The sequence below is a fragment of the Ranitomeya imitator genome, chromosome 7 (assembly GCF_032444005.1).
Source record: "Ranitomeya imitator isolate aRanImi1 chromosome 7, aRanImi1.pri, whole genome shotgun sequence".
Classification (NCBI taxonomy): Eukaryota; Metazoa; Chordata; class Amphibia; order Anura; family Dendrobatidae; genus Ranitomeya; species Ranitomeya imitator.
This window is the reverse complement of record NC_091288.1, coordinates 181,591,301-181,610,576: the sequence shown is the minus strand read 5'-3', so window position 1 is coordinate 181,610,576 and position 19,276 is coordinate 181,591,301. Positions and strand designations below refer to the sequence as shown.

Here is a 19,276-nt window from a genome sequence, read left to right as displayed (position 1 = left end):
CTGTGTCACACGTACAACCTGAAATCTTGCTCTGAAGAATGGACCTGTTACATCATTAATGCATTTACACATGAACTCTTGGGATACATTTTTAGTAAACTATATGGCATGTGTGCACTCAGACTGGGGTATATGTTGGGAGCGTTTCCCCACGCATGCATTATTATTTTTTTTTTTTTACAATGAGTCCCTATGGTGGGCAGACGACTAGTCATCCATCCTGACTGTGGCCACTGTTGGGCGCATAGCTCCTGGCCAATGACCACAAATGGTCTAAAGGCTGTCAGCCGAACAATGCTGCAGTCAATCGTCCAGCCCACAGCCATCTCGGCCGACTCTCCCATACACGAGTGCTCATTTGACAGAGCGCTACTGGATTCTCTGAGAAAGCTGCCGACAGACATCTCTGCTGGCGGGAGAACAACGTGATCATCAATCCGAAATGAGACATGACTGATCAACATCTCCCCTGACGATCAGTTGGCCGGTGCCCACGTAGACATTAGAGTGTTGGCCGGATCCATCGATATCAGAGGATGCGGTCGACAAAGAATCTGTCAGTAGGATCAACCATCCTAAGCCGTAGGTCATAGAAAGTAGAAAAAATTGATACCTCTATATCTGCAATCCGCTGCCTAATTCCATAGAAATCCACAGTTTTCTTAATATGTAAATAAGCTGTTAGGATCTATAGGCCGGACATAGATCTCCCCGAGAATCTGCCTCCAGAGATTATTTGAAAATAAAGATTGTGTTACCAGTGTGAGACATGTAATGACTGACAGTCTGCTCTCCTGATTTACACCTCTCACACTGGTAATGTCACCTTTAATTTGGAGGAGGATTCTCAGGGAGATCTATGTCCAGGCCCATAGATCTTAACGGCTCATTTATATATTAAGAAAAACATGGATTTATCGGGAATAAAATATCAGATCGCAGATATCAAGGTGTCATTGTATTCAGCTTCCTATGACCTACATGCCCATATTGATGACTTTGGAGGGTTGATCCTACTGACAGATGTTCTTTAAGTCATATATTTCAGTAACTCTTCTATTCCTTTACCTTATAACATCAGGTTTCTCCGAAAAATAAGCAACTTTAAAATGAACCAGCAGATAATATTTTAACATCATTGGATTAATGGATTATCAGACATTTGAGATTAACAGCTGTACATGAAAAAAGGACAGAAAAAAAGCTACAAAATTCTCTTTTAGGTGCAAAAATCCTCAGTGGAGACGTGACCCAAAAATAGTGCAGAGGCCAAAATAACAGAATTCTAGAATAACTCGGCTCAAAGTTCAGCTGATGAGAGCCTGTCCTCTCTCCTGACATATCTGTTTTAGTAAATTATTAAATGTATTGCTCATGGATTAAGAATTTTGTGGCCCCATTTCTTACACCTCTGTATTCCCCTGTTATTCCTACTGGAAATATACAAATATAGATTGACAAATGGGTGTAACTCTTTCCCTTGTCAATTGTGTGTGTCCCATCTATAGGGCCACGCTGACTCAGTCCAGTCACTGCAATAAGGAGGAATGGATAGTGACTGGACGCTGTCACTGTGGACCAATGAGGAATGGATAGTGACTGGACGCTGTCACTGTGGACCAATGAGGAATGGATAGTGACTGGACGCTGTCAGTGTGAACCAATGAGGAATGGATAGTGACTGGACGTTGTCAGTGTGGACCAATGAGGAATGGATAGTGACTGGACGCTGTCAGTGTGGACCAATGAGGAATGGATAGTGACTGGACGCTGTCAGTGTGGACCAATGAGGAATGGATAGTGACTGGACGCTGTCACTGTGGACCAATGAGGAATGGATAGTGACTGGACGCTGTCAGTGTGAACCAATGAGGAATGGATAGTGACTGGACGTTGTCAGTGTGGACCAATGAGGAATGGATAGTGACTGGACGCTGTCAGTGTGGACCAATGAGGAATGGATAGTGACTGGACGCTGTCAGTGTGGACCAATGAGGAATGGATAGTGACTGGACGCTGTCAGTGTGAACCAATGAGGAATGGATAGTGACTGGACGCTGTCAGTGTGGACCAATGAGGAATGGATAGTGACTGGACGCTGTCAGTGTGGACCAATGAGGAATGGATAGTGACTGGACGCTGTCAGTGTGGACCAATGAGGAATGGATAGTGACTGGACGCTGTCAGTGTGGACCAATGAGGAATGGATAGTGACTGGACGCTGTCAGTGTGGACCAATGAGGAATGGATAGTGACTGGACGCTGTCATTGTGGACCAATGAGGAATGGATAGTGACTGGACGCTGTCAGTGTGGCCCAATCAGGAGGAATGGATAGTGACTGGATGCTGTGAGTGTGGACCAATGAGGAATGGATAGTGACTGGACGCTGTCAGTGTGGACCAATGAAGAATGGATAGTGACTGAACGCTGTCAGTGTGGACCAATGAGGAATGGATAGTGACTGGACGCTGTCAGTGTGAACCAATAAGGAATGGATAGTGACTGGACGCTGTCAGTGTGGACCAATGAGGAATGGATAGTGAATGGACGCTGTCAGTGTGGACCAATGAGGAATGGATAGTGACTGGGTGCTGTCAGTGTGGACCAATGAGGAATGGATAATGACTGGACGCTGTCAGTGTGGCCCAATGAGGAATGGATAGTGACTGGACGCTGTCAGTGTGGACCAATGAGGAATGGATAATGACTGGACGCTGTCAGTGAGGCCCAATGAGGAATGGATAATGACTGGGTGCTGTCAGTGTGGACCAATGAGGAATGGATAGTGACTGGGTGCTGTCAGTGTGGACCAATGAGGAATGGATAGTGACTGGACGCTGTCAGTGTGGACCAATGAAGAATGGATAGTGACTGGACGCTGTCAGTGTGGCCCAATGAGGAATGGATAATGACGACGCTGTCAGTGTGACCCAATGAGGAATGGATAGTGACTGGACGCTGTCAGTGTGGCCCAATCAGGAGGAATGGATAGTGACTGGACGCTGTCAGTGTGGACCAATGAGGAATGGATAGTGACTGGACGCTGTCAGTGTGGACCAATGAGGAATGGATAGTGACTGGACGCTGTCAGTGTGGCCCAATCAGGAGGAATGGATAGTGACTGGACGCTGTCAGTGTGGACCAATGAGGAATGGATAGTGACTGGACGCTGTCAGTGTGGCCCAATCAGGAGGAATGGATAGTGACTGGACGCTGTCAGTGTGGCCCAATCAGGAGGAATGGATAGTGACTGGACGCTGTCAGTGTGGACCAATGAGGAATGGATAGTGACTGGACGCTGTCAGTGTGGACCAATGAGGAATGGATAATGACGACGCTGTCAGTGTGACCCAATGAGGAATGGATAGTGACTGGATGCTGTCAGTGTGGCCCAATCAGGAGGAATGGATAGTGACTGGACGCTGTCAGTGTGGACCAATGAGGAATGGATAGTGACTGGATGCTGTCAGTGTGGCCCAATGAGGAATGGATAATGACTGGATGCTGTCAGTGTGGACCAATGAGGAATGGATAGTGACTGGACGCTGTCAGTGTGGCCCAATCAGGAGGAATGGATAGTGACTGGATGCTGTCAGTGTGGACCAATGAGGAATGGATAGTGACTGGACGCTGTCAGTGTGGACCAATGAGGAATGGATAGTGACTGGACGCTGTCAGTGTGGACCAATGAGGAATGGATAGTGACTGGACGCTGTCAGTGTGAACCAATGAGGAATGGATAGTGACTGGACGCTGTCAGTGTGGACCAATGAGGAATGGATAGTGACTGGACGCTGTCAGTGTGACCCAATGAGGAATGGATAGTGACTGGACGCTGTCAGTGTGAACCAATGAGGAATGGATAGTGACTGGACGCTGTCAGTGTGGACCAATGAGGAATGGATAGTGACTGGACGCTGTCAGTGTGGACCAATGAGGAATGGATAATGACTGGACGCTGTCAGTGTGGACCAATGAGGAATGGATAGTGACTGGACGCTGTCAGTGTGGACCAATGAGGAATGGATAATGACTGGACGCTGTCAGTGTGGACCAATGAGGAATGGATAATGACTGGACGCTGTCAGTGTGGACCAATGAGGAATGGATAGTGACTGGACGCTGTCAGTGTGGACCAATGAGGAATGGATAGTGACTGGACGCTGTCAGTGTGACCCAATGAGGAATGGATAGTGACTGGACGCTGTCAGTGGGAACCAATGAGGAATGGATAGTGACTGGATGCTGTCAGTGTGGACCAATGAGGAATGGATAGTGACTGGATGCTGTCAGTGTGGACCAATGAGGAATGGATTTTGACTGGATGCTGTCAGTGTGGACCAATGAGGAATGGATAATGACTGGACGCTGTCAGTGTGGACCAATGAGGAATGGATAATGACGACGCTGTCAGTGTGACCCAATGAGGAATGGATAGTGACTGGATGCTGTCAGTGTGGCCCAATCAGGAGGAATGGATAGTGACTGGACGCTGTCAGTGTGGACCAATGAGGAATGGATAGTGACTGGATGCTGTCAGTGTGGCCCAATGAGGAATGGATAATGACTGGATGCTGTCAGTGTGGACCAATGAGGAATGGATAGTGACTGGACGCTGTCAGTGTGGCCCAATCAGGAGGAATGGATAGTGACTGGATGCTGTCAGTGTGGACCAATGAGGAATGGATAGTGACTGGACGCTGTCAGTGTGGACCAATGAGGAATGGATAGTGACTGGACGCTGTCAGTGTGGACCAATGAGGAATGGATAGTGACTGGACGCTGTCAGTGTGAACCAATGAGGAATGGATAGTGACTGGACGCTGTCAGTGTGGACCAATGAGGAATGGATAGTGACTGGACGCTGTCAGTGTGACCCAATGAGGAATGGATAGTGACTGGACGCTGTCAGTGTGAACCAATGAGGAATGGATAGTGACTGGACGCTGTCAGTGTGAACCAATGAGGAATGGATAGTGACTGGACGCTGTCAGTGTGGACCAATGAGGAATGGATAATGACTGGACGCTGTCAGTGTGGACCAATGAGGAATGGATAGTGACTGGACGCTGTCAGTGTGGACCAATGAGGAATGGATAATGACTGGACGCTGTCAGTGTGGACCAATGAGGAATGGATAATGACTGGACGCTGTCAGTGTGGACCAATGAGGAATGGATAGTGACTGGACGCTGTCAGTGTGGACCAATGAGGAATGGATAGTGACTGGACGCTGTCAGTGTGACCCAATGAGGAATGGATAGTGACTGGACGCTGTCAGTGGGAACCAATGAGGAATGGATAGTGACTGGATGCTGTCAGTGTGGACCAATGAGGAATGGATAGTGACTGGATGCTGTCAGTGTGGACCAATGAGGAATGGATTTTGACTGGATGCTGTCAGTGTGGACCAATGAGGAATGGATAATGACTGGACGCTGTCAGTGTGGACCAATGAGGAATGGATAGTGACTGGATGCTGTCAGTGTGGCCCAATGAGGAATGGATAGTGACTTGACGCTGTCAGTGTGGACCAATGAGGAATGGATAGTGACTGAACACTGTCAGTGTGGACCAATGAGGAATGGATAGTGACTGGATGCTGTCAGTGTGGACCAATGAGGAATGGATAGTGACTGGACGCTGTCAGTGTGGACCAATGAGGAATGGATAGTGACTGGACGCTGTCAGTGTGGACCAATGAGGAATGGATAGTGACTGAACACTGTCAGTGTGGACCAATGAGGAATGGATAGTGACTGGATGCTGTCAGTGTGGCCCAAACAGGAGGAATGGATAGTGACTGGACGCTGTCAGTGGGAACCAATGAGGAATGGATAGTGACTGGATGCTGTCAGTGTGGACCAATGAGGAATGGATAGTGACTGGATGCTGTCAGTGTGGACCAATGAGGAATGGATTTTGACTGGATGCTGTCAGTGTGGACCAATGAGGAATGGATAATGACTGGACGCTGTCAGTGTGGACCAATGAGGAATGGATAATGATGACGCTGTCAGTGTGACCCAATGAGGAATGGATAGTGACTGGATGCTGTCAGTGTGGCCCAATCAGGAGGAATGGATAGTGACTGGACGCTGTCAGTGTGGACCAATGAGGAATGGATAGTGACTGGATGCTGTCAGTGTGGCCCAATGAGGAATGGATAATGACTGGATGCTGTCAGTGTGGACCAATGAGGAATGGATAGTGACTGGACGCTGTCAGTGTGGACCAATGAGGAATGGATAGTGACTGGACGCTGTCAGTGTGGACCAATGAGGAATGGATAGTGACTGGACGCTGTCAGTGTGGCCCAATCAGGAGGAATGGATAGTGACTGGATGCTGTCAGTGTGGACCAATGAGGAATGGATAGTGACTGGACGCTGTCAGTGTGGACCAATGAGGAATGGATAGTGACTGGACGCTGTCAGTGTGGACCAATGAGGAATGGATAGTGACTGGACGCTGTCAGTGTGAACCAATGAGGAATGGATAGTGACTGGACGCTGTCAGTGTGGACCAATGAGGAATGGATAGTGACTGGACGCTGTCAGTGTGACCCAATGAGGAATGGATAGTGACTGGACGCTGTCAGTGTGAACCAATGAGGAATGGATAGTGACTGGACGCTGTCAGTGTGAACCAATGAGGAATGGATAGTGACTGGACGCTGTCAGTGTGGACCAATGAGGAATGGATAATGACTGGACGCTGTCAGTGTGGACCAATGAGGAATGGATAGTGACTGGACGCTGTCAGTGTGGACCAATGAGGAATGGATAATGACTGGACGCTGTCAGTGTGGACCAATGAGGAATGGATAGTGACTGGACGCTGTCAGTGTGGACCAATGAGGAATGGATAGTGACTGGACGCTGTCAGTGTGACCCAATGAGGAATGGATAGTGACTGGACGCTGTCAGTGGGAACCAATGAGGAATGGATAGTGACTGGACGCTGTCAGTGTGGACCAATGAGGAATGGATAGTGACTGGATGCTGTCAGTGTGGACCAATGAGGAATGGATTTTGACTGGATGCTGTCAGTGTGGACCAATGAGGAATGGATAATGACTGGACGCTGTCAGTGTGGACCAATGAGGAATGGATAGTGACTGGACGCTGTCAGTGTGGCCCAATGAGGAATGGATAGTGACTTGACGCTGTCAGTGTGGACCAATGAGGAATGGATAGTGACTGAACACTGTCAGTGTGGACCAATGAGGAATGGATAGTGACTGGACGCTGTCAGTGTGGACCAATGAGGAATGGATAGTGACTGGACGCTGTCAGTGTGGACCAATGAGGAATGGATAGTGACTGGACGCTGTCAGTGTGGACCAATGAGGAATGGATAGTGACTGAACACTGTCAGTGTGGACCAATGAGGAATGGATAGTGACTGGATGCTGTCAGTGTGGCCCAAACAGGAGGAATGGATAGTGACTGGATGCTGTCAGTGTGGACCAATGAGGAATGGATAGTGACTGGATGCTGTCAGTGTGGACCAATGAGGAATGGATAGTGACTGGACGCTGTCAGTGTGGCCCAAAAAGGAGGAATGGATAGTGACTGGATGCTGTCAGTGTGGACCAATGAGGTATGGATAGTGACTGGACGCTGTCAGTGTGGACCAATGAGGAATGGATAGTGATTGGACGCTGTCAGTGTGGACCAATGAGGTATGGATAGTGACTGGACGCTGTCAGTGTGGACCAATGAGGAATGGATAGTGATTGGACGCTGTCAGTGTGGACCAATGAGGAATGGATAGTGACTGGACGCTCTGTGTGGCCCAATCAAGAATGTTCACATCTGTCAGTTTCTTCATACATTTCCCAGAGGAATAACAGAGGAACATCACAATGTAAAGAAGATGCTTGAAAATGGTCACTTCAATCATTTTAGCAAATTGTTATTTATAGATGTCAGGACGCTCGGTGACCTCTGTAACACCCACATCGTTTGGCTGGCAGCTATCTTTCCCGACTAACACATACAGAGGGATATTTCATTCCTGTGTTCGCTATGAGACAGCCATCACCATTATCATGTGGCAGCTTATATCCCTGTGGGAAAGAATAAATAAATCAGGAAATTGATCCTTGATTTATCATTGTGTCCACCGACACATTATAGTCAGCTGATCTGGCTGATATCAGCGGGTTGGGCTTTTATCTAATGTGTATTGGGCCTTAAATCTGGTGATATTAGGAGATGATTGGTGGAGTCATCACACATCACATATTAAAAAAGAATCAACTGGTATGTATACTGGCTGAGCATCTAATGATTATGGGGCCTCCTGAACTTTCTCAGACATATGATGTGGAAGGAAACATGGATGGAGTATGATGAATTTCAACCAATCCCTGTTTTCCCAGGAGATAGAAGGCTTTATCCCCTGCAGCCATGGAAAACCTATAAATGCTGAGATAGGCCTGTACATGTCTATGGGGAGAGGGAGCTGGTGAGATTTGTGCAGGCCATGGGCGAACATACAAGACTGCCCAGGGGCCCAACAGATAAGGGGGCACATCTACCCCCAAAGCAGGTGCAAGTATGTGCTATGATGAGCTATTGGACTGAAAAGGGCCCATATCCTGTTCTTGCACAGGGGCCCATCTTCTGTCTGTGTCTGCTGCTGGCAAAATGTTCATTAACAGCTATGTAGTTAAAGGAAATCTGTCAGCAGGTTTTTGCGACTTCATCTGAGAGCAACATGATGTAGAGAGAAAGAGACCCTGAATCCAGTGATGTATCACTTACTTTACTGGGTGCAGTGGTTCAGACAGTTTTTGATTTAGCAATGCAGCAGAACTGAGAAAGCTGTCCCCGCTCATACCAGGCTCTCTGTGTACCTAGTCTATAAACAGTGAGCTGCTTATCACCGGAGAGGGCGGAGTCAGACTAGCAAGAGTACGTCCGCTAGTCGTAGCAATGATAATGTCACAGTGATAAAACCTTCATTGGAAGTAAACAATAGCACACAGCCTGATAAGGGACACATTGTTGAATTCTGTGTTTTGACCCATACCTCATGCTGTCCTCAGATTACATAGAAAAAAAACTGCTGACAGATTCCTTTTAATACTCAGATATTAGTAAAAACAATAGTGATCTATTCTTTATGTGATAAGTGGGGACCAATACCAGGAACTGCCACCAAGCAGTAAAACAAAGTTGAGATTTAGGTAAACCTGAGTTCTCAAGTTTAGGGTTGAGAATGTTCTAAAATATACATTTTACTTTAAAAAAAACAACAAACAATTGTGGTTATAATTTCTTTTTACCATAAATCAATTTTACACATGAAAATGAGAAACTTTGTACTATATCGTATTCTTTCCCCTCCTGGACTTTCATTGTCAATTCACAGCTAAAATCTGTCTTTAGTGAAAACAAACTAATCCCATTTCTGAGATGGGAGATGGCAGTTGGTGATCATAAAGTTCTATGGAGAACTGTAACTGTTTCAGGAAAACTTGCAGCAGAATGTCTGTCAGCTGCTAGCTCCTCCCTCTATAAAGTCATTTCAGGAGAACTTGCAGCAGGATGTCTATGTCAGCTGCTAGCTCCTCCCTCTAACGTCATTTCAGGAGAACTTGCAGCAGGATGTCAGCTGCTAGCTCCTCCCTCTATGACGTCATTTCAGGAGAACTTGCAGCAGAATGTCTGTCAGCTGCTAGCTCCTCCCTCTATAACGTCATTTCAGGAGAACTTGCAGCAGAATGTCTGTCAGCTGCTAGCTCCTCCCTCTATAACGTCATTTCAGGAGAACTTGCAGCAGAATGTCTGTCAGCTGCTAGCTCCTCCCTCTATAAAGTTATTTCTGGAGAACTTGCAGCAGAATGTCTATGTCTGCTGCTAGATCCTCCCTCTATAACGTAATTTCAGGAGAACTTGCAGCAGGATGTCAGCTGCTAGCTCCTCCCTCTATGACGTCATTTCAGGAGAACTTGCAGCAGAATGTCTGTCAGCTGCTAGCTCCTCCCTCTATAACATCATTTCAGGAGAACTTGCAGCAGAATGTCTGTGTCAGCTGCTAACTCCTCCCTCTATAACGTCATTTCAGGAGAACTTGCAGCAGAATGTCTGTCAGCTGCTAGCTCCTCCCTCTATAACGTCATTTCAGGAGAACTTGCAGAAGGATATCTGTCGGCTGCTAGCTCCCCCCTCCTCCATAGAATTTTACAAACACCAACTGCCATCTCCTATCTCGGTAATGGGAAAAATATGTCTTCACGGAATACAGATTATATAGATTTAATCCATGAATTGAGAGTGAAGGATGAGAAAGAAGCAGATTTCTCCGGTGAGATATATTACATAGTTTTTATATATTTTTTTGTGTACTATAATAATCTTTATTTTTTTATATAATAATCTTTATTTTTATATAGCGCTAACATATTCCGCAGCGCTTTACAGTTTTGCACACATTATTATCACTGTCCCCGTTGGGGCTCACAATCTAGAATCCCTATCAGTATGTCTTTGGAATGTGGGAGGAAACCGGAGTGCCCGGAGGAAACCCACGCAAACACGGAGAGAACATACAAACTCTTTGCAGATGTTGTCCTGGGTGGGATTAGAACCCAGGACCCCAGCGCTGCAAGGGGTCTACTATTGATTTGTAAAAAGTACTGTAAATTACAACAAGATTTTTTTGAGATTCTAGATTATCATGCCCTTATGTCCTGGGCCCTGAAAAATGCCAAATGATTAGATACCAGATAAATTCGAAGTGAACAATTTCTCTTTTACGCCCAGTGTATTTATATCATTGCGTTCTGAAGAGTTGGCGACGCCACGTGAAAGGAGACTTTGGCATCATCTGATGTAGAGGCCGGGTCCTCCAGATCGTCCAGTTCTTTTTCCACTGCAGAAGACACAAACAACAAATCAGGTCACGTTTATGTGTTTAGACTTGTGATTATTCCCTAATTATAAAAAGTTAAAATGTTTTTTGTTGAAGCCGGAGCTCGGAGAACAGAATAAACAGGACATCCTGTACCGGAGGCACAACTAACAAAACCTCCTGGTACACGAAGCCGCGGTATCTTGCTGAGTCGGTGTACACCGTGAAATAATGGCCACGTCATGGCTGAATTCTATTAATTGACAACAAACTAAACAGTTTGGTAAATGATGTGGAAGAGGCAGACAATGCACGAGCCTTCTAAACATGATACTTTAGACAAGGTCAACAATGGAGATCCATTTGTGCCCGGCGCAATATAAATGGTAGCTAAGCGTCCTTTCAGTAATTCAATGCTTTGCTTTGGCAACACATATCATAATTACAACTGATTCCTGATCGCGTGCAAAATAAGTCGGCGAATGCGGTGGTTACCATGATGGGATAGAATAACAGGCTCAGATAAACTCTATTATAACAACATTAAATAGCTTTTAATAAGGTACGAATATACGTAGCGGCCAACGCCATCAGATTTAAAGAGTAATAATCTTTTTTTTTTTCATAAATGAATAGTACATATGGAAATAATAAATGTTGTAATATATCTTACTAGAAAAATCCGCATCGTTCTCCTCCTGCGTTGATCGTTCATTCTCAAAATGCTCAATTCACAGGTAAAATCTGTCTTCGGTGAATACAGACTTTTCCATTACGGAGATAGGAGATGACAGTTGGTGCTCATAAGGTTCTACGGAGATGTCTGTGTCGGCCGATAGCTCCTCCTTCCTCCATGGAATTTTAAAAGCACCAACTGCTATCTCAGCAATGTGAAGGTTCGTCTTCACCGACGACAGATTTTACCGATAAATTGAGAGTGAATAATCAGTCCAGGAGGAGAAAGAAGTAGATTTCTCTTATAATAATATATTATACATTTCAGGTACTATTGATTTATGATAGACCAATTAACACAATGGTTACTCTATAAAGTCAGCTTTGTAGGAGTCTAAAGAGCCTCAAATAACCAGCAGAATAAAAGTGCAATCACGCGGGATCTATCCACTGCGAATCCTCCGGAGTGATTAATCTTCGGCAGCAAAGGTCGCAGATTTTGATGCAGGAAAAGCTGCTGATTTACTGCATTGTAAAGGGTAAAATCCACAACATAAATTAACAAGTTGGGAATAACAAATCCAGAGTGCCAGTCGATTCCTGCTAAGGGTTTCCTTTGCAGGGTATGCAAGAGATCATGTAAAATCTCATCCACAATGTTGGTACTGTAATACGCCACTATCCAAGTACTGTTTTTTTTTTTTCTCTACAGAAATCCTTATATTAACTAATTTACAGAAAATCTGTCGCAAGGTTTTTACTTCCCAATCTGATGGAACTATAAAATAGGGACGGAAAGCCAAATTCCGTTTGCTAGGACAGTACTGGGCTTCTTGCTGTAGTTTTGATAGATGGGTGTTTTATCTGCTGCAGCCCTGCTAGTCTTCTCAAGGATGAGCTCTGTATAGCCACGCTGATTGACAGCTTTCTCGGTACATTGTGTATAGGCAGAAATCTGCCAATCAATGATTTGGTTCAGGGATAGTCAGAGCCCTTGATGATCGAGGACAATATAGGAAGACTAGCACATCTGCAGAAGATAAAATTGTTGTTTTATCAAAAACTACAGCAAGAATCTCAATAAATGACAGAGCGCTCGAATCAGGATCATTGCACCTACTTTGTGCTTTCTTCAGATGGGACAGAAGAAACCTGATGGCAGATTCTCTTTCAAATAAGAAAGCTTCTCATTCTTACTATTTTTTGTTCTAGAGATTATGGCACAAAATTAAATTAAAAAAGCAATAAAAATTATAAAGCTAGACCATTTAGATAGGATTCCCCCCCTTAGTAGAGCGTTAGCCCACATTATTCATAAAGTCTGGGGCATGAGAAGGGAAGAATGCAGGATCATCACCCGTCCAGTGTCAGTCTGACAGAACATTCTCAGCTGTCGCTGTCATTACCCTCCAAGTGTCTCAAACATATTTAGGAAAAGATGATATCTTGTATGGAATCCTATCAATCTGTCATATTAATCGACACCTGGAACCACCGGGAAGTGCACTGAATGTAATAATCTCAAATTGCAATGAATCTATGAGTGCATATGGCCATATGGTGCCTTTTTTTTTTAGTTTACGTGTGCTTAATAATAATAAAACAAAAACTAATAATTTTATTTATATCGCGCCAACATATTGAAGAGAGGGGACCAGATTCTTAGGAAAAATTAGAAAGAGGGAGCAGGGAAGAGTTAAATTAGTGAAATGAGGAGATAGGCTTGTCTAAAGAGATGTGATATTAAAGCACGCTTAAAAAAATGTGGGAGCTAGTTATTAATCGGATCGTCCGGGGTAGTGCATTCCAGAAAACTGGCGCAGCTCGGGAGAAGTCTTGAATATGGAATTGGGAGGTTTGGATAATGGAAGATGTTAGTCTTAGATCAGTTGCAGAACGGAGAGCATGGGTGATAGAGATAAATAAGGGAGGAGATGTAGGGTGGTGGGGAACTGTGGGGAGCATGGATAGAGTGATAGACAGAGATGAGGGAGGAGATGTAGGGTGGTGCAGAACTGTGGAGAACATAGGTAGAGTGATAAGAGATGAGGGAGGAGATGTAGGGTGGTGCAGAACTGTGGAGAACATAGGTAGAGTGATAAGAGATGAGGGAGGAGATGTAGGGTGGTGCAGAACTGTGGAGAACATAGGTAGAGTGATAAGAGATGGGGAGGAGATGTAGGGTGGTGCAGAACTGTGGAGAACATAGGTAGAGTGATAAGAGATGAGGGAGGAGATGTAGGGTGGTGCAGAACTGTGGAGAACATAGAATGATAAGAGATGAGGGAGGAGATGTAGGGTGGTGCAGAACTGTGGAGAACATAGGTAGAGTGATGAGATGAGGAAGGAGATGTAGGGCGGTGCAGAACTGTGGAGAGCATGGGTAGAGTGATAGATGAGGAAGGAGATGTAGGGCGGTGCAGAAATGTGGAGAGCATGGGCAGAGTGATAGACAGATGAGGAAGGAGATGTAGGGTGGTGCAGAACTGAGGAGAACATGGGTGGAGTGATAGACAAATGAGGAAGGAGATGTAGGGTGGTGCAGAACTGTGGAGAGCATGGGTAGAGTGATAGACAGATGAGGAAGGAGATGTAGGGTGGTGCAGAACTGAGGAGAACATGGGTGGAGTGATAGACAAATGAGGAAGGAGATGTAGGGTGGTGCAGAACTGTGGAGAGCATGGGTAGAGTGATAGAGATGAGGGAGAAGATGTAGGGTGGTGCAGAACTGTAGAGAACATGGGTAGAGTGATAGAGATGAGGGAGGAGATGTAGGGTGGTGCAGAACTGTGGAGAGCATGGGTGGAGTGATAGAGATGAGGGAGAAGATGTAGGGTGGTGCAGAACTGGGGAGAGCATGGGTAGAGTGATAGACAGATGAGGAAGGAGATGTAGGGTGGTGCAGAACTGTGTAGCGCTTTGTGGGTGAGACTGATAAGTTTACATTGAACTCTGTAGCAGATGGGCAACCAGTGCAATGACTGGCACAGGGTAGAGGTATCAGTGTAATGAATGGACATAAATACGACCCTGGCTGCCGCATTCAGGATGGACTGGAGGGGAGAAAGTCTGGTTAGAGGGAGACAGATCAGTAGAGAGTTGCAGTAATGAAGACGAGAATGAATAAGAGTCACAGAGTTTTTGCAGTTTCAAAGGTGAGAAAAGGTCAGATTCTGGATAGGTTTTTAAGATGCAAGTAACATAATAGAGGATGTCCTGCTGTAAATAAAAGCCAACAGCCAAATTTAAAGAGACTCTCAGGGCTTGAAGATTGCATTGGTCTGGATAGACACATCAATTTCATTGGTGTAGTATATACGTATTGCAGTTCCAGTGCATCTAGCATCTAATCCCGGGTGCTGCCAAGATTAACATCCTCCCTCCAATTATCTTCCTCATTGAAGACCCATAATATAGGTCGGGACTATCTAAACCGGACCACCCCTTTAAAACAATAATTCATACCAAAAGGATATAGTATATACAAAATAAAATTTAGCAATTGCAAAAGTTTTGGTTGCACAGGAGAACGGCATATGGAACATTGGCCATTAGAATGATCTACATGATTAAATAACCAGTAGGCATGATAGCAGCCCGGGAGGTATTTTTTTATTAAGAATGATGAGTACATTTCTGCCTTTTCTATTTGCAACATGTTCAGCATGTTACTATAATTAGTACCGCCCTCCAGGACAATCCCTTTAAGACCAAAATATTTCCTTTATTAAGGCATGAACTAAAAATACACATGCCATACAACTACTTTGCTTTTCCATTTAAAAGCCACAACTTAGGCAGAACGAGTCTAAAGAAAACCACAAGAGTCATCGTAAATCAATAGATGGATGATGAAACTCGTATTAATAACACGATGCATTAATCACGTAATAGTTCTATTGATTTTTGGAGAATTATGGTTTTTATTTATAGGGGCTGAGGGAAATAATGGAAGTTACAGACATGTCACTACTTTATACTCCATGGCTGGAAACTGTAGGTGGTCACATCTATTGTGTGCCAGATAAATTAAGCCAATTTATGACAATAAACCCATTCAGCTGATATATAACTCTCTCGGCTTATTAACCTCTTAGTGACAGAGCCAATTTGGTACTTAATGACCGGGCCAATTTTTACAATTTTGACCGCTGTCACTTTGAGGTTATAACTCTGGAACGCTTCAACATATCCCACTGATTCTGAGACAGTTTTTTCGTGACATATTGTACTTTATGTTAGTGGGAAAATTTCTTTGATATAACTTGTGTTTATTTATGAAAAAAATTGAAATTTGGCAAAAACGTTGAAAATTTTGCATTTTTCAAACTTTTAATTTTTGTACACTTGAATCCGAGAGTGGTGTCACACAAAATAGTTACGGTAACATTTCCCACATGTCAACTTTGCATCAGCACAAATTTGGAAACCATTTTTTTGTTATTAGGAAGTTATAAGGGTTAAAAGTTGACCAGGAATTTCTCGTTTGTACAACAAAATTTACAAAACCATTTTTTTTAAAGGGACCACCTCACATTTGAAGTGAGTTTAGGGGGGTTAATACCCAACGTGACAACATTCTAACAACTGCACCCCTCAAGGTGCGCAAAACCACATTCAAGAAGTTTATTAACCCTTCAGGTGCTTCACGAGAACTAAAGCAATGTGGAAGGAAAAAATGAACATTTTACTTTTTTCACAAAATTTGGAACAAATTTTTATTTTAATTTTCACAAGAGTATCAGGAGAAAATGGACCACAAAATGTGTTGTGTAATTTCTCCCAAGTACGCTGATACCCCATATGTGGGGGAAAGCTACTGTTTGGGTGCATGGCACAGCTCAGAAAGGAGGGAGCACCGTTTGACTTTTTGAATGCAAAATTGTCTGGAATCAATGGTGGTGCCATTTCACATTTGGAGACCCTCTGATGTACCTAAACAGTGGAACCCTCCCAATTCTAGCTCCAACCCTAACCCCAGCACACCCCTAACACTAATCCCAACCCTAACCCCAACACACCCCTAACCCCAATCCCAACCGTAACCCCAACACACCCTTAACCCTAATCCCAACCATAACCCTAAAACACCCCTAACCATAATCCCAACCATAACCACAACCCTACCCTAACTTTAGCCCAACCCTGACCCTAGCCCCAACCCTAACTTTAGTCCAACCCTAACCCCAACCCTAGCCCTACCCTAACACTAGCCCAACCCTAACTTTAGCCCAACCTTCACTTTAGCCCAGCTCTAACCCTAATGTAAAAATGGAAATAAGTACATTTTTTTATTTTATTATTTTTACCTAAGGGGGTGATAAAGAGGGGGTTTATTTAAATTTTTTTTTTTTGCTCACTGTGATAGGGTCTATAACGGCTGCTATAATCCTGGATTACACATAAAATGAATTGTTCTCTTAATACAGAACCCATAGTAATTGGCTCCATGCTATCCCCATTCTGCAAGTTTAGTATCACGAGAGCCTGTACTTCGCAGGAGTATTTTTGCTGAGTGCACTGTGATTTTCCACATCAAAGCGAAGACTTCAGGTAACATGAAATACCCCAGAGGTGACCGGCTGCCTGGATATGGTGCAGCTCTGATGTTTGTGACTTGGAGCATAGTCATAGATTGTAAGCTTGTGAGCAGAGCCCTCATTCCTCCGGTAACTGTTGAACTATGTGTTACTTTGTGATGTCTTTATAGTCTGTACATGTCCCCCGATTAATTGTAAAGTGCTGCGAAACTTATTGATGCTATATAATTAAAATTATTATTTATTAGTTCAAATACTGATATACTTTGTGACCATAGTACATCTATTCGTTTCTCAAAAGGCTGCCCTATTTAATTTGGCTTGACGACGCGCCACATTTCACATCCGTTTTATTGCCTCTTGTTAGTGTCCCATTTACTGTATTCATTGTAAAGCTGAGAAGTGTCAATTCTGGCAAGGTGCTAATTAGTTATATAAAAGAAAGTCTCAACAACGCGATATAAATACATGCTGGGACACGTGAATTAAAAGCTACGATCACATTTGCAATCTAGTTTTATTCAATTGTCCAATCCATCTGCAATGAAAAAAGAAGCCACCTTGCAAATAGTCTTACTTAAAGCATTTGTCCTGTTCCATGTTTACAGCTGCTATGCAGAGTTATGTGTCTCCATGGTAACAGGTAAACACTGGGTAACCTGCTTCTTCAGCAACACTCCCCTCCATGTGTCACCACCTTCTTTCTAAAAACTATTTATTTGGTATATGAGCAGGAGGCATGAAGAACGGACACTACACAGTGTATTTCCAGGGGCCACAGCACCAGGTGACAACTTATTGGTGGGAGTGCTGGGTATCGGAACCCACTCCCACTGATCAGATATTGATAACTTATCCAAAGGATAGGCCATCAATATCTCATCCCCAACTACAACTTGAAACAATAATTGGTCTAGTTATATACAGAATCCAATCAAGGGCGAGCTTGGACCGAACTTTCATACATGTAGGAGCTGCACTCCCTCGTCTACTCCGATCTGCGACAGTGCCTAAAGAAAAAAATATAGGCCCCATTTTGTGCCTACCCCTACCAACCCCCTCCCATGACCAAGGACTTTGGAAAACAGGGCCCTATAGTAATAACCCAAAGCGTGTTACCTCCTTAACCTCAAATTAGCACAGAGACGAGATAGTAATAACCCAAGGCTCAAGCTGCTCTTCAAGAAATCGTTAGGTCCTCCTACCCGGACCTAATGGGTTATGGAAGCATGGGCCGGGTTGGAGACATTGCTTTGAGGATATTGGGGTTAGGCGTCAGCAAATATAACCTTTAAAGCGAATTTCAAGGTTACACATCATGATTTCAAGTTAATATTTTATCTTAAAAATTGGGACTTTGACAATAAAGTGTGAATATTCAGTCAATGTATGTGAACCTTATGTGATAAGTTACTGAGCGCACAGAAATCAGCGTTTTCCTCTATTTCCTAGCCTGCGGTGGAGTGATCCACCAGCTATTCCAGAAATAATGGGCCCTCTTCTGTGGGTAGTTCTGTCCTAGACTTTGTAAGGTGAGATGCCTACAAGACGCGCAGCTGACACAATCTGTCTAAGGAAGTAACTTCAGTCTGAAAGCAGGTCGTATGTATCTTGTATGAAACATGTTACTGGCCCCTTTGAAAAGTCACGTGGTCCTCTATATATAGATGGATGACCCGACCCTGGCATTCAAGTGACTTTTTAGATGACAGACTCGGCTGCCTCATCTAGTGAAACAGTGACCTCCACTTCACAAGATCTGCTAATATGATTACCCTAGAACAGTTTTCCTCAACTCCAAACTTCAAGGCCCACCAACAGATCATGTTTTCTGGATTTTCTTAAAATTGCGCAGGGCGTGGAATACTAAGGAAATCCTGAAAACATGATGTGTTGGTGGGCCTCGAGGACTGTCGTTGAGGAACACTGCCCCAGAACATGAGCCTAAATCTGATGAATATTTGATATTTTTTCAAGGATATGCATCAGCTTCTACATTACTATAGACTGAATGATGTACAGGGTGGGATATTTATATGGATACACCTAAATAAAATGGGAATGGTTGGTGATATCCCACATTAGTATATGGGAGGGGGAAAACTTTTCAAGATGCGTGGTGACCATAGTGGCCATTTTGAAGTCAGCTATTTTGGATCCAACTTTATTTTTTTCAATGGGAAGAGGGTCATGT

At 44.2% G+C, this 19,276-nt stretch overlaps 2 protein-coding genes across 5 annotated transcripts in view; one reads left to right on the top strand and one right to left on the bottom strand.

Annotated features, from left to right (window-relative positions):
• The window catches only part of GPRC5B (G protein-coupled receptor class C group 5 member B), a 74,389-nt gene that overhangs the window by 54,572 nt on the left and 541 nt on the right, over positions 1 to 19,276 (top strand). The window lies entirely within an intron of this gene.
• The window catches only part of IQCK (IQ motif containing K), an 82,829-nt gene continuing 72,762 nt past the window's right edge, over positions 9,210 to 19,276 (bottom strand). For 2 of the 4 annotated variants that reach the window (XM_069734162.1, XM_069734161.1), the window contains one exon: positions 9,210 to 10,888. Coding sequence is in view for 2 of the 4 variants with exons in the window: in XM_069734161.1 (XP_069590262.1) it covers positions 10,785 to 10,888 (104 nt within the window). In the remaining 2 variants the exon portion in view is untranslated. The remainder of the gene's footprint in view (positions 10,889 to 19,276) is intronic. The other 2 variants (XR_011314707.1, XM_069734164.1) reach the window with 1 other exon arrangement.